This window comes from Cariama cristata, unplaced genomic scaffold (assembly GCF_000690535.1).
Source record: "Cariama cristata isolate BGI_N322 unplaced genomic scaffold, ASM69053v1 scaffold16116, whole genome shotgun sequence".
NCBI classification, from domain to species: domain Eukaryota; kingdom Metazoa; phylum Chordata; class Aves; order Cariamiformes; family Cariamidae; genus Cariama; species Cariama cristata.
In genome coordinates, this window is record NW_009620509.1 from 1,402 (window position 1) to 15,221 (window position 13,820).

Sequence of the window (13,820 nt, forward strand, 5' to 3'; positions counted from 1 at the left end):
TAGATGGTAAAATGAGACATTTGGAGAAGAGACAGATTTTCATGAGTTTTCATAACAGCTCCTGCTGTTATGCTTATGGCTATTACGCTGTATTTCTAAAAGCTGTGCAAGTGACTTAGCCGAAAGGAGGCCGCAGAATAACCAGGTTCTCAGTCCTAACTCTGGGTCCTAGGTTCTAGATCCATGATCACAGCTCAATTAATTAAATATTGCCATTTAAAAAAAAAAAATTGTCTCATGAATCAGAGATTGTTATCAGATTCTGTTACTAAATGTCTCCTAAAAAAGTAAGAGAGAGAGAAACTTGGAGAGAGACCACCCTGTCCTTGGTAACTACAGGTGTGGGGTTGACTGAAGTACTGCATATTCACATTTTATTTCATTATGATGTTATTTCATTTGAGCTAATCTCACTGTCCCTTCAGCTCCAGTGACATTTCCTACTTTCCTATTTGTTATCTACTACAGTCATTTCTCCCATGCAGTCTCTTACGGATTCCGCATGTTTCTCTGTTAGGCTCTGTCTGCCTCTCTGAATCCAACTGACTTCAGTACAACAGTACTGCTACATCCCTGTCTCCTCCTGTGGACATAAATAACCCTTTCTGAAAAACCAAGGAACTGGAGGCAGGGCAATAAATGAGTAAAGGCAATAGTGCTTTCATTTTTAAAGGAGTGGGGTTGTCTTCCTGTGTAGCACTTGCTTGAGTTAAATAATCATGCTCTGGGGCCTTCAGGATATAAAATATACATGGTGGAAAAGGGAAGAAAACTCACCATGTCAAAGAGAAGGCAGTTTGACCAGTTTTCATGTTCTGTGATTCGTATTAAACTTTCAGCTTCCCAACTTACTACAAAAGCAAAAATAGCAAATGTGTTTAGTTTCCTGCTTCAGTTTAACTCACAGTTTTTGTGGAGGAAAGTCTCATGAAACAATATTGGTGAATGCACTAGAAAGCTAAATATTTTCTTGTAAGTGACAATTGGCCTTGAAATGCTACAGGAAGGAGCCAGTGAAGGAAGGAGCTCTAGTAGATTATTTCAACATTTTGTTTTGAAAAGTCATTGTGTGAGAAGCTAAAACAGGCAATGACTGTGTCTGTAAAGTACCTAGCACATACTTGGGCAAAACCAGTGCCAGTTAAAGTTGTGGCTTTCATTATTGGTAGTTTGATCCTTCATAAAACGTTCTAATTCCTGTTTCAAGACCCTGGTCTGTTTGTTAATTTGACACAGGTGAATGGTGTCCATCCAGAATGCAGATTTCATCTGGAGATTCACAAGGAGGAAGCAAGGTGCATGGAAATTCTAAAGAATGCAAAGACAGTGGACTACAAAGGTAAGAAAAGATAAGCTGTAATGTAGAGACAACTGGAGTATTCAAGATTTTCTCCCTTTACTTTCTTTGCTGTTGTGGTTGCAGTTGCCATATTTGTCTCTACTGTGGTTATAATTTTATGTATTTTAGAATTTATGCAGATTTAGCATTAAAAGTACAGCTGCAGCAAGCGTGTTGTGAGAGGTGTGCCAGGTGCTAGGCATGCAGTGGGTGGGACACTGGATGGGAGCAAATGCATTCTCATGTTTTAAGCTGTTGCTGCTAGTATTTTCTGACTGGCAGAGAAGCTACAGGCTGGTGATGACAGGACCAGCAGAAAGAACACGTCTGAGGAAAAGTTGAAAGCCTTGGATCCGAGCATCTGTCTCTAGCTATGATTGAAAGTGAAGTACTAGTGGCAGGAAAGATCTCTGGGTTTCCCAAGCAGAAGATGTTTCAGACAGATCAGATTCACACCCAGAGTACCACAGAGTCATGCAAAGGAAAAACTGGACAGTAGTGTTACATTCAAAAAACAAATTCTCTCTGTTACTTTATTGTTTTTGTTTTATCTTTGCATGGGAGGATATATATATATATAGATAGATACAGATATGGCCAATTGTAATTTGATAGAAGAAAGAAGGAAGAGGAGATGTAGTTTACTATTTTTCAATTTTAGATTTTACTAGATTTCCTTGCTACACTTTCATGAGTAGAACATGAGATTATGAAAAAAATGACATTTTTCTTGTAAGTTAGACCTGCTGATAAAGCCATTTGTTCAACAAGCAGAATACAAAGGCAACAGATAAATCCAGACAGCCAAATGAAAAGCAAATCTGTAACATTAAAGTAGCGAGGGCAGAACTTGGTTAAAAGTTTTTTGCTTTTTAGGGAAGATGGAAGTGTATAATTATTAAATTTTTTTATGACAAAGGTATTAATGTTTTATGATGAGTTATCTTTTGTAAACTGTATGCCAGAATTTGTGAGCAGAAAGCAGTCTCTACATATCTACTGGTGAAAAGGTAAGGGTGCTTCTTGGGAGTGCTTCATTTGCATACATTTTCTGCCCAGCAGTCCTCTGGTAACATGTAAAATACTGAAAGGAAGGATGGACTTTCAATGAGACTTAGATAAAGGGGAAAGAAATTTTAGATCTAAAGGCAACTGAACATTTTTCAGTTCAAAATACAATTTTGATTTTTACAAAGTAATGTCACATCTAAAACTAATAATTAGATTTCTGTTGTTAAATGATCTTTAAGTGGCTGGAAGTATTTCATTTCAAATTAGTTCTACAAAGCCCTGAGCCTCATCGTTGTCCTGCCTTTTGATATGGTAGTCCAGGCAGAATAACTGGGCTCCTTGGAATACTACAGCCCTGGCAGTGCAGTTGTTCTCCTTTAGCTGAACTAGGTGATACATAGTGTATTTGTTTTTTTCATATTCAGTCTGTTCTGAATGTGCTCTGTCGATGATTATGGTACCACAGGGACCTGCCATCTGCAGTGCCCTTTGAGCATAAACATGAGTCCCAACTCATGATGCTTTCTCCACCTCTCTTCTTGATTTAAATGTGTAACTCCCTCAGTGCATACTCTAATATCAATTTGTATACAATAAAATAATTAAAAGGATCATCAGCAGTTTGTATTTTACTATAATTTCTCCTTTTTATTAATCCAGATTAGTAATTAGAAAAATTATAAAACAGTAAATAATTTACATGTATATCTCTCCAAGCAAGAGAAACGGCTGATACATAAGTAACACTAGTGTGAAGCCAGATGGAGAAATAATTAGTAGCCCAGCTTACTGAATTAAATCCTGAATTAATAAATTCACTGTTAGCTATTATATGGCTTTGAAAGTCAAGCTCTCTTCAAGATCCACTTTTGTGATCCAGATGCTGGGCTGCTCCAAGGATACCCTTGTGATGCACACCAGTTTTATTTTGGGTTCCCTCGGGGAAGAAAGAAGTTTTATGTCAGTATTTTCTTCACAGCCTCTTTTCACTGGAAGAGGGGTGCCTCCTGAAGGCAAACTGCAGTGGAAGAACTTCGTGTCTTGAAAGGAGACAGTGTATCTGATGGTGTTGAATCAGCCCTGCAGGTAGTGATAAAACAGCAGTGGAAGGATTTATACATTTAATTGAATGCATGGCTGAAACTAAGGGAATATTCCATTTTGTAGGAGACTGGAATAAAGCCCCTATGATAATGAACCCTTAAAAACTGTATGTTTAATGTTATAGGAGAATTTATCCTATGCTTCTTGTTATAGATACCTTTACCAACCTTTACGAAGAACCTGTTCAGAAGAGCCTTTGTTAAATATATGCATTTGCATTTCCAAAAATACCCATTCGCTATGTGTCCTTATTTTCCTAATAAACCCTCTCTATTCGTACAAAGATTTTGAACAGAGACTTGCAGAGTGTCACAGTGGTACTCTGACTGCTGATAAAGAAGAATTACTAATGAAAATTGGCAAGATGGAACTAATCCAAGTCCTAGCTCCACACCTAAAACTTGTACTACATTTGAAACATAATTCATTGCAATAAATTCACAAATCCTATCTCACTTTTTCCTTAATGGGAAAGATGGTTATACAGCCCTTGTTAAGCTTTTCTAACTTTGGTATGTGCTACCTGCCTTACAAAAGGTATAATGAAGTCTAGTGAAGGTCCTATCTAGAATTTGGAAATAAAGATTCACTGAGATTTTCTACTGGAGGCTTGGGCTTCCATTATCAAAATCAGTGGGAATTTTTTCATTAACTTCTTGGGCACCTGAGAAGCCTTCGCACCTCTATGTAACATGCTGCAGGATTTGGCTGCCATGCACAGCTGCAGAATTTTGGAGGATCCAAATTTTATGGGTCAGGCAGTTTCTCTTTGATCTAGATGGCAATTATGTATTGAATACCTTATCTAATGCTTCTCAGCTCGCAGTTAGGGAGACATAAAGGAAAGATTTAAAGGCAATTTGTTTTGGTGTTTGTGTTGGTTTTTTTTACATTATAAAGTAATGTTACAATCATCTTACCTGAGCTGCCTCATAATGTGGGCTGAAGAATTTCACTGAGTAATTTTTGTAGTGCACCTAAAGTCATTGACTGTGAAGTCTATGAAGGACTTGCTTACTTCATGGTTTAATAAAGCAATAGTGTGTTTTGCAAGGAAATACTGTATAAATACTGTGTAAATATCCTTTGAACAATGCTAAGGCTATGTTAAAACTACTGGACCCAGTTTGTCTAAGTTCTGCTCATTTGCCAACGTCAAACTGTTAGACATCCTCACCTCCTCCTTGGCACCTTTTGGGGGATTTTCAGGCATTAGCACATACTCTCCAGTAGTAGAGAGCATTACACCGCATTTAAGGAAGGAAGTCACTCTCCAAAGATCTGTGGCAGTGCCTTCCTTTCTGTAGTGCTCTCTAGCAAATCTAGTTGTTTATTGTATGAAGACTGCACTAGCTTCTAGCCACATTTGTTTTCTTCTTTCGTCCTGTAATTGGACACCCGAGGTATGGATGCACCTTGGCTGGAAGCCTAGGAGAGGGTGGTTTTTTTGCACACGCATTTTTGGAGGGCAGATGAATTAGATTCTAAATAGCTCATAATAGCTACGGATTTTGAGGTCCATATGGAAAAACACTAATTTATTCTTTACGTACTACCCATATCTTGTCTTCTTACAAAAAATAGAAAGGTCACAATAAAAGTGATTGAAAATACATAAAAATTGTCCCACTGCAAATTTCTGTCTTTATTCAGTATTTAGAATTTTTCCTTATAAAGTAATTGACTCATTTCTATTCACCTTTAAATGAAAAGTGAAATCTTGTGGTCAAAAATGTTAAAACTCAGACAGTAGAATTTATAACAAGGTTCTACTATAAGATGTTCTAAGGAGATTTCATTCTGAAAAAGTGATGCCGGGTTTTTTATTCACTTTGGACTGAGTCGCTGCACAGTTAAATGAGTCTTTTTGGCTCTTGCTTTCCAAAATGTGTTTTTGTGAGACCCATATGCAAGACAACATTTTTAATTTTAGATATGACATCTTAACTTTGAGGAAGGGATGTAGACAGAAAGAGAAATGGCTTTGGAAAGATTTTTATAAACCTCTCAAACAGAGACTTCGTAATGCAGCTAGTAATGGGAAATTAAAACAGACAGGACTACCAAAATGGTACTCTTACTTATTCATAAATTTAAAGCAAGAGGGACCAATGCTGCTATATAATCCAGCCTCCTGAATTACACTGCCAGTAGAGTTTTACTCAGTGATTCCAGCACTAAGCTCATGACCTTGTGGATGAAACTGAGCATAATTTTCTGAAAGCTCTTCAGAGTGCTGGCATGTTGGACCCATGGCAAAGTTGTCCAAAAGTTAATTTATCCAACTAACCTCTGCTGTTAAGGTTATTTCTCCAGTTAGAAAGGCGCCTATTTTGCATTCCAAATCCACATATACACATACACACGCCTCTCTCTATATTGTGCAAAAAGACTGGCTGTGAGTGTAACTAAGCCAACCTGACGATCGCTGTCCCCTCCACATCAGTAAATAGGAGACTTACACAAAGCCGGATGAGGCCTTTCTTTTGCTGCCTGTAAAGGAATCTCCTCAAGGTTGTCAGTAGTTCATCTCCTCAATGAGTCAGTAGTTCAGACTGCAGTGTTGCTTAGAGTTACCTCAGGTCACATTAAAGGTAGAATTAAATGAGATAGTAGGATCACGGAACTTCCTTTCATGCTGCACCAGTAGGCCTTGGCAGGACAACTTTAGCTTTCTTGAATCTCTGTGCTGCTGCTTTTCTTGCTGTAGTACAGACATGTTGCTACTTTTTGGTTCACATGTTTTTTTACAAGGGGAGATGAAGGGGCTGCTTTGAATGTTTTTCTGGTTTTGGCTTCCATTAATTGAAGTGTCATCATTAATGACACCACATAAAACAGATCATCGTCATGGTGTTGACAATGTCTGGGCTTTGTGGAAGCTATATGTAATTATTTGAGGGCAGAGAACTTTTGAGGAGGCTGGGCAATAGGTGAGAAAGAACCTTGAATGAAAGGAGTTGCCTACTGAAAAATAACCAATAGGAAATAAATGGTGAAGACCAAGAAAAATGCCCTGATCAGCCTCATTCAAAAATCTCACATAATAAATTACTAAGAGTGACAATAACAAACTTCTTTGGAAAGAAGAGAGGCAACATGTGGCTACAGATACATTCTACAATTTTGAAGGTCTGAAATTTCTACTCCCCCAAAATGTAAATAGAAATTCAGCAGTAGACGTTAATAAATGGCATTTGGAGCCCCGAAAAAGGAAAGTGCACAGCCATAAGTGAATTTATTGTGTTTCTCAGAAGATTCTGAAAGAAAGACTGCCCCACATAGTTTTCCTCTTGAGTCCTGATGAAGACAACTGTGGCCATGGCAGTCTACTCTGCATGACATCCAAAGTTTAACCTTGAATACCAAAGCACTAAAAAAGCTCCAGCTAATACAACAAGTAGCACATGGGTTAGACATAATACAAACTAACAGAAATATATGATCCCAATACTTTACAGAGACACTTAATATTTTGTGGTGGGGTTTATATGAAGAGATCAACATTTAATGGTATTTTTTGAAGAATATACAGTATGTTTAAATTGGGGCAAAATAAGGATGAAGGTTCCTCTTACAGCTTTGAGTGTACATCCATTAATATCTTTGCAGTGTAATAGAAAAACATGTTCTTATGGTAAGATTAGAGTGCTGTCCAGTGAGACAAAAATTAATGCTCTTGTCTCCAAAGAACATTTTGAGTAATTGGAAAGCAGGATTTACTTAGTGGAAAATTTAGATGGAAATGTGTTTTCTTTTTCAGAGTCTTTTTTTTCAAAGTTTTTAGCTGGCAACTTCCATATTTCCTTACAGAACCTTAAAAATATGTAAATTACATTAAAATATAAAATAGGCTTACAGATTTTTGATTCTGTAATGGGAAACTGTTCTTCAGAAGGGAAATAAGGCGTTTATTTTGAAATGTTTCATTTAGTGAAAAGCCAGTAATTCCCTAGAAATCTCAATAACAATATTTTTTGCCATTCCTAGTAATAGGACTGGCTTTTGAGAACCTATCAACTGCAAACATTTTAGGTGAATATGAAATAAACTCTATTGGTTTCATCATTCTGTTTAACTAGTTAAATCTGACATATACTGTAGATTTCCAAAATTCTGTCTGCTGTGTATGAGTAGTTTTTGTTGAGCGATTAAAAAAGTTTACATTCGCATTTCCTCAGTATTTCTGAATAATCAGAGCTTGTATACACTGCACAATTTTGTAGCAATGCTTTAGTTCAACATAGGCATATTGGAGCTGCTTCTTGACCATTTTGCAGCCACTGTGTTCATTTTCACACGATTGTAGGCTGGCAGCTCCTTGCGGTGGGGATTTGGGGGTCCCAGGGCAGGCAGGGCCTGGCAGGCAGAGCCCGTCCCAGCCAAGGCAGCCTCAGCCCCGGGCATCGGGCTGCTCCTTGGGGTAGGGATAGCTGAGGACATTAGCCTGCAACTGGGAGGGTCAGAATCCAATCTGGTGCAGGGAACCAGGGTTGGACACAGCCCTGGGATGGGCAGGCAGGGCCATAGTGGCTGGTCGGGGCCTAGGCAGAGGCAGACACAGGCACTGCTGTGATGAAGCTGAAGTCAGGTGCATCCACAACATCACTTAAGGCCCAGACCTGAGCTTGGATGGGACCCTGGGCAGGGGCGAGAGGCTTTTCAGGGCCATTAAGGCCTGTCAGTGCACTCAGGGCTCTGACAAAAGTAGACCGCAAATAAATTTAGCAAAGTAGTTTGGAGCAACAGTGGTTTTGCTACTGTCTGTACTCTTATTACTGCTTTAAGCAGTTCTGCTGTGTATTAGTTTTGCTTCCAGTTTCCTAGCTTGCTATTTCTCTAGCACCTCCTTTTCCTTTCTTTCTTATTACTTGTGTGAAAATGCGTAAAGAATTTCAGTCCATATATGTTCATAAATTCTCATGCGGTCTAAATTACATGCTGTGGCACTCAGACCTACAGTCTAGAAAACATTGCCCTTAAGAGGTGACATTACTTAACTTGACAAAGCAGAAGTATAAAAATCAAAATGTTTCCCTGTTCGAAAAATAAACCCTAGACTAGCTGACAACTTTCTGGCTGATTTTCAAAGCATTCTCTCTTTGTTTCATGTATCATGCATGCCTAGACAGTTTAAAAAATGCTAAACCTCTCTTTGAATTGGCAATTTTTAAAATCCAAATGCGAAGTGCCATCTAGTGGTTAATATATGGATAAAATGTATATATAAACAAAACTTTTCAGTACAAACCCAGTGTTACACATTTTTATAGATGAAGAAGCACCTGTAGATAAGCAAACTTGTTGCTGAAAGACTGGATCTCAGATAGCAGGATGATGAATGTGGTGGCAATACTTATGTAAGCTGAAAAAAATTGAGAAACAAAATGTAGTTTATAGTCTGTTACATTTCCTTTCGTTATGAAGTATCTGCAAATGCATCACAAGCATTAAAGACCAAACATTCAAATGAAGTAAGTGATCTCATTGAAACTAGCTAAGAATAGCGTCTGCAATATCATCTGGAGGAACAGGAGGGAAGAGCAGTTGAGGAGTGACACCGTGGCCACACTTTTGAGGGAGTCATTGAGCAAAGATTTTCTGGGAAGATTGGTTGTTTCCTTGGATATGCTGCAAATGACACACCAGAGAAATAAATGATGCAAATGAAGAGATTGAAAAGAGATTGTTATATGAAGGGTGCAGGAGCCACCTTCTAGACACCACAGAAATAGGGATGAAGAACCTATATTTTTTTTGCCTTCGCTAGCTTTATTAATAGGTAAAGAAGAAAGTAAAGAGTGTAGTAATAGAAATACACAGAAAAAGTTTAGGAGCTAAGACAGATCAAGAGCTGAACTGGTTTTATATGCCTACATATCAGAGTGAAAGAACAAAAATGTTCAAGGCTTCAGAATTTATTGAAGCAGGATGCAAACATAGAGAATAAATTCATTAATGAACATAAAAGGATAAAAATGTACAATAGAATACTTTTGGGTACTTAGAATATATTTTAAAATATGATAAATAAAGAAAATTGCAGACATATGAAATAAACATTGGAGCAATTTAAGTTTTGTTTAAAATGTGAGATATTTTCTATAGAATTACTGGTAAAATTGTTACTAGAACTAATCTTAAAACCTTATTTAAAGCTAAAAATACAAATGTTTTGCATCTTACTTGATTAAGATTCTTTGGAGACAGCAGGAAACGGGCTTATATAGGTGGGAGATGGGTGAAACTTCCAGAGAATAAGAGTGTACATAATGATTTTATGAAATGCAGCAGTGATAGGTAACAGTTCAGAAATCCTAACACTGAATGAATTAATGGCTGGACACAGAGTAGTAGGGAGTAAGTGAGCAGAGAGGAGAATATCAAGCTTAATCAAGTTAGATATTCTATGTACAGAAAGAAACACATTTAACATAGCATTTATTGCACCTTCATTTTTCAACAGTGTAGGTATTTATAGCACTGTGGGCTGCTCTGTATTCACTGGGGAGAAACAGGCAATTGTTGGGAGCAATTAATCTGGCCTATTTTCGTGTGTCTTAGACTGAAGTGAATAATTCTTTGTCACTCTGACAATATTGCATATGTCATTGTTGTAAAAGGATACTATAGTAAGTAAAGGGCAATATCTACTTGAAGACCTGTGAAACTCACCAAGGTCTCCAGTTATGAAATATCTTGAATTTCCAAGATCAGTGGGAAATTAATTGCTAGTTTCAATTCTACACAGTTAAGCTTGTGCTGTACAACAGAGAGACATTGTTGGGATGGACAAATTGATGCAAGTGTAGTAAGAATGGACTTGTTAATTGTACCCCACCTCTGTATAAGGGTGTGTTTTGCTAAGAGAAGAAAAAGGTATATGACTGCAATATTGTCAAAAAAATGTAGGAATAGGAGGAGGGGGAAATGAGGAAAAGTGTGATTTGAAAGACCAGAAAAGTGCACATTGTTTAGCAGTTGTACTTCTAGGAGCCCCTAGCAGCACACCAGTAACACCATCATTTCAGCATTCAGCCCTGGGCCAGTTTTCAGAAGCACACAGTAATCATTCAGTGACTATAAATGCCTCCAGGACATTTCAGTAGTTTTCTCAGATTTCCTGTACCGTAATAAATAACCCTGTAAATATACATAAATTGAGACTTAATGCTCTTCTTGGAATTCTGATGACAGCCACTCAAGTTTCACTCTCATGATTGTTGATGCATTTAAATGTAGTCTAGATGTAGGAAATACATCTTTTGTGTTATTCAATCTATTTGATTTAAGGAGTCTGAAAAAGTATCATTCTCTCCTGTGCCATAGATGCCTGTAAAGTCCTAAAATACTGAGGAAAAACTGAGGCAAAAAATACATTCTCCAGAAAGCATTAGTGACTTACAATGTTTTGAATCTCAAAAACTCGTATACTGATTTCCTTCCTGCAAGCTAGCTTCGAGATCTGATTCAAATTGTGTTGACTGATTTTGGTGGGAATAGGACATGGACCTCAGTTTTTCTGTATAATATTTCGTGTACTTGAATAAGTGTTTTGTGGTTTTTTGTGGAAAAAGTACTAATGGAGCTCTGAAGTCCACATTGTTCAGCTACCTTTTTAGCAAAATCTTAGCCCAGTCCATATAGCAGCATAGCAAAAATTTATAAGGTACTCTGAACTGTTTGCAGATTATTGTGGCAAATCCACCATCTTACAGAGAGTATATTGAACAAAAGGGAAGATTTGTGAAAGTCATCAGCTTTTATGAGTGTGCATGAACACCTTAATGACTCACCTCAGCTCTCACTTGTTAGTGGAAATGGGGATGGACTACAAAGATCTGAAGTCACACAAGGTGCTAATTATCCTTGTGTACTCCAGGGCTTGTTTGTGCTGGCTTAGGCAGTACATCCATTGAAGCCAAAAGAGTTTCATTTTGTCACTATAGTTCTGCGTGCTGACAGATGAAGAAAATAGTTTCTTTGTCTTTCTGATTACTTGTATGTCATATTGTTGATGTTGTTTCTGGCTTAAAATCAATTGGGAAGGAAGCACAACCTGAATTGGCTGAAGTAAACATTCTTTTACTTTGCATAAGCCCTGGTGGTGTATCATAGAGAGTTGGACTTAATTTTGATCTAGTGTTCCAACTCAGGAAGCACTTAAGCGTGTTTAAGTTCCATTGACTTCAAAGGATATGAAGATGACTTGCTCAGGTGTAAACTTCTTAAGTTATACGCAGATGACCAAGTCAACATCATCTCGGAGATATCATTACTAATGCTAAAAGAAAAGCCACAAGTGCTAGAAGGGAGTACGAGGCAGAGAGGTAAAACAGAGCGTAGATAAAGCTCATGAGTTAATTCTTAAAGAAATGTATGAACCAGTTGTAGGGGCAGATACACTAGAAAGGACAAACTCTGCATGATCATTGGGGAAAATAGGAGTGTGTGCGGAGTTCAAAGAGTATTACGCTCTTAGTTGCTAAAGACACTCATTCAAGAGATAAGGGCCAGAAACCTGAAAAGAGTGAATTGTCAGTCGGAACAGGAACTTCTCAGCCAACTGTGGAGTACAGCTAAAAAGAATGTCACTCTCACAGTTCCTAGTCCTGAGTAAGTCTCCCTTACCCTAAGGTAGGGCTAAAAGAAGGAGTCTGATACGTTGGTCTAGGAGTCAGAGTTACTAAAGGAAGCAAAACAATTAGTCCTCTTCAGGTAACTGGAGAATTTGACAAGCTGAGGTTAGTCACACAGCATTAAGCAAATGAGGATGAGATTGACTGGAGTAAATACAGATACCTACAGTCTAGATTCTGCAACTGGATTAAGAACTTCAGGCTCTCTTGGGAAGAAATAAGCATTTTTTAGGATGAAGTTCTTCTGACCCATTTTAGGAGTTTGCTTTAGAAATACATTAATTTAAACATGAGTCAGCAGTGCACCCTTACAGAGATGAGATTTAGCCGTATACTGTGCTACGTTAGCAAACTGGTAGATCAAGAGAAGCAATTGTCTGTCTCTATTTAACACTTGTGAGACTGCATCTCAGCGGAGTACTGTGTCCAGTTTTGGGCTCCTGTGTACAGGAAAGCCATTAATCAGCTCAGCAGAGGACATGGAGATGGCACTGGAATATGCAGCATGTAACAACTAACTGAAAGGTGGCTTTGTTTAGCTTGGAGAAGAGTGATCTGATTGCTGTCTTCATCTACCTAATGGACTTATAGAGAGGATGGAACCAGACTCTCCTCAGATGTGAACGGGAAAAAAAAAAAAAACAACAACAAAAAAACAAACCAAGAACATAACAGGAAGCAAAGGAAGCAACCTGCAGCAAGAGAAATCCAAATTTGGAAATCCAAATACATGCATAGAAAAATTCTTCATGGAGGAAGTTGTGTGTGTGCAGGTTGCCCAGACAGGTTGTGATATCTCTATCTTTGGAGATTTTTGATGCTTGACTGGAAAAGGCGTTAAAGTGAATATGGGTGGGTGTGTGAGGTAATGAACGTTTAATACATTTGTTGCATACCTCTTTGGAGGTTGATACAGCATACAAGGCAGTGGAGGATAAGGCATTACATGTTAACTACCCACAAAGATAAACTTTGTGAAGTGTTCCCATTAGTAATCCCTTATTTTTGGCATCATCTTTCTGAATATAAAACAGATCCTGCATTTAGTGCTGTGCAGTCCTAAGAGGAGTGAGGAAAGACCCAGTCCCCATGAACAAGTGACTCCTCTGGAGAATAGCATTACCTTGGGAAACTGCATAAAGAGGACTCTATGGAATTGGTGACCAAATGCAGAATTTACCCCATAATCCTCTTCTCATCTTCTTTTTTGATCTCCAAACCCTGTTCTTGGTACAGCACAGAGGCTCCCTCCGAACTGTCACACTTAGATGTCTTCCAAAGAAAAGCAAGGCCCATGGGAATGCTATGCCACTGGCTCTCCTTCATGCTGCATCTGGGACATACGTCCAGGGGCAAATCCAGCTGCTGGTCCTGTAACACATTCTTGGGTTCCCTAGTTTACATGTACTTTGAAAGTAACTTAAACTTTGAAAGTAGAATGCTAGCCACTTTATGTCAACACAAGCTGTCCAAGTTTAATTGCACTAATATGGTTTAATACAAATATAGAACTTATAGAACTTTTAAATATGCCTTTTCCAGCTTCATTTAACTCAAGTGGCTTGATTTTGGGCATAAGCTTACTAGCACAGAGTAAATGAATAGTGAATTGCTAATACAATAAATATTCTGAAGCGTAGTATTATACAGGAATGTGAGCAGTTCCTAATCCAAGTTTCATGTTCTGTACTGAAAGGAACAAACTGTCCCTTAATACTTTCTAATAA

At 38.0% G+C, this 13,820-nt stretch overlaps 1 protein-coding gene across 1 annotated transcript in view; it reads left to right on the forward strand.

Moving 5' to 3' along the window:
* Positions 1-1,236: 1,236 nt before the first annotated feature.
* LOC104162819 (vasoactive intestinal polypeptide receptor 2-like) overlaps positions 1,237-13,820 on the forward strand; it is a gene marked incomplete at both ends in the record, with an annotated part of 33,831 nt that continues 21,247 nt past the window's right edge. Inside the window, one exon of the mRNA XM_009701640.1 lies at positions 1,237-1,339. Coding sequence (XP_009699942.1) covers positions 1,237-1,339 — 103 coding nt within the window. The remainder of the gene's footprint in view (positions 1,340-13,820) is intronic.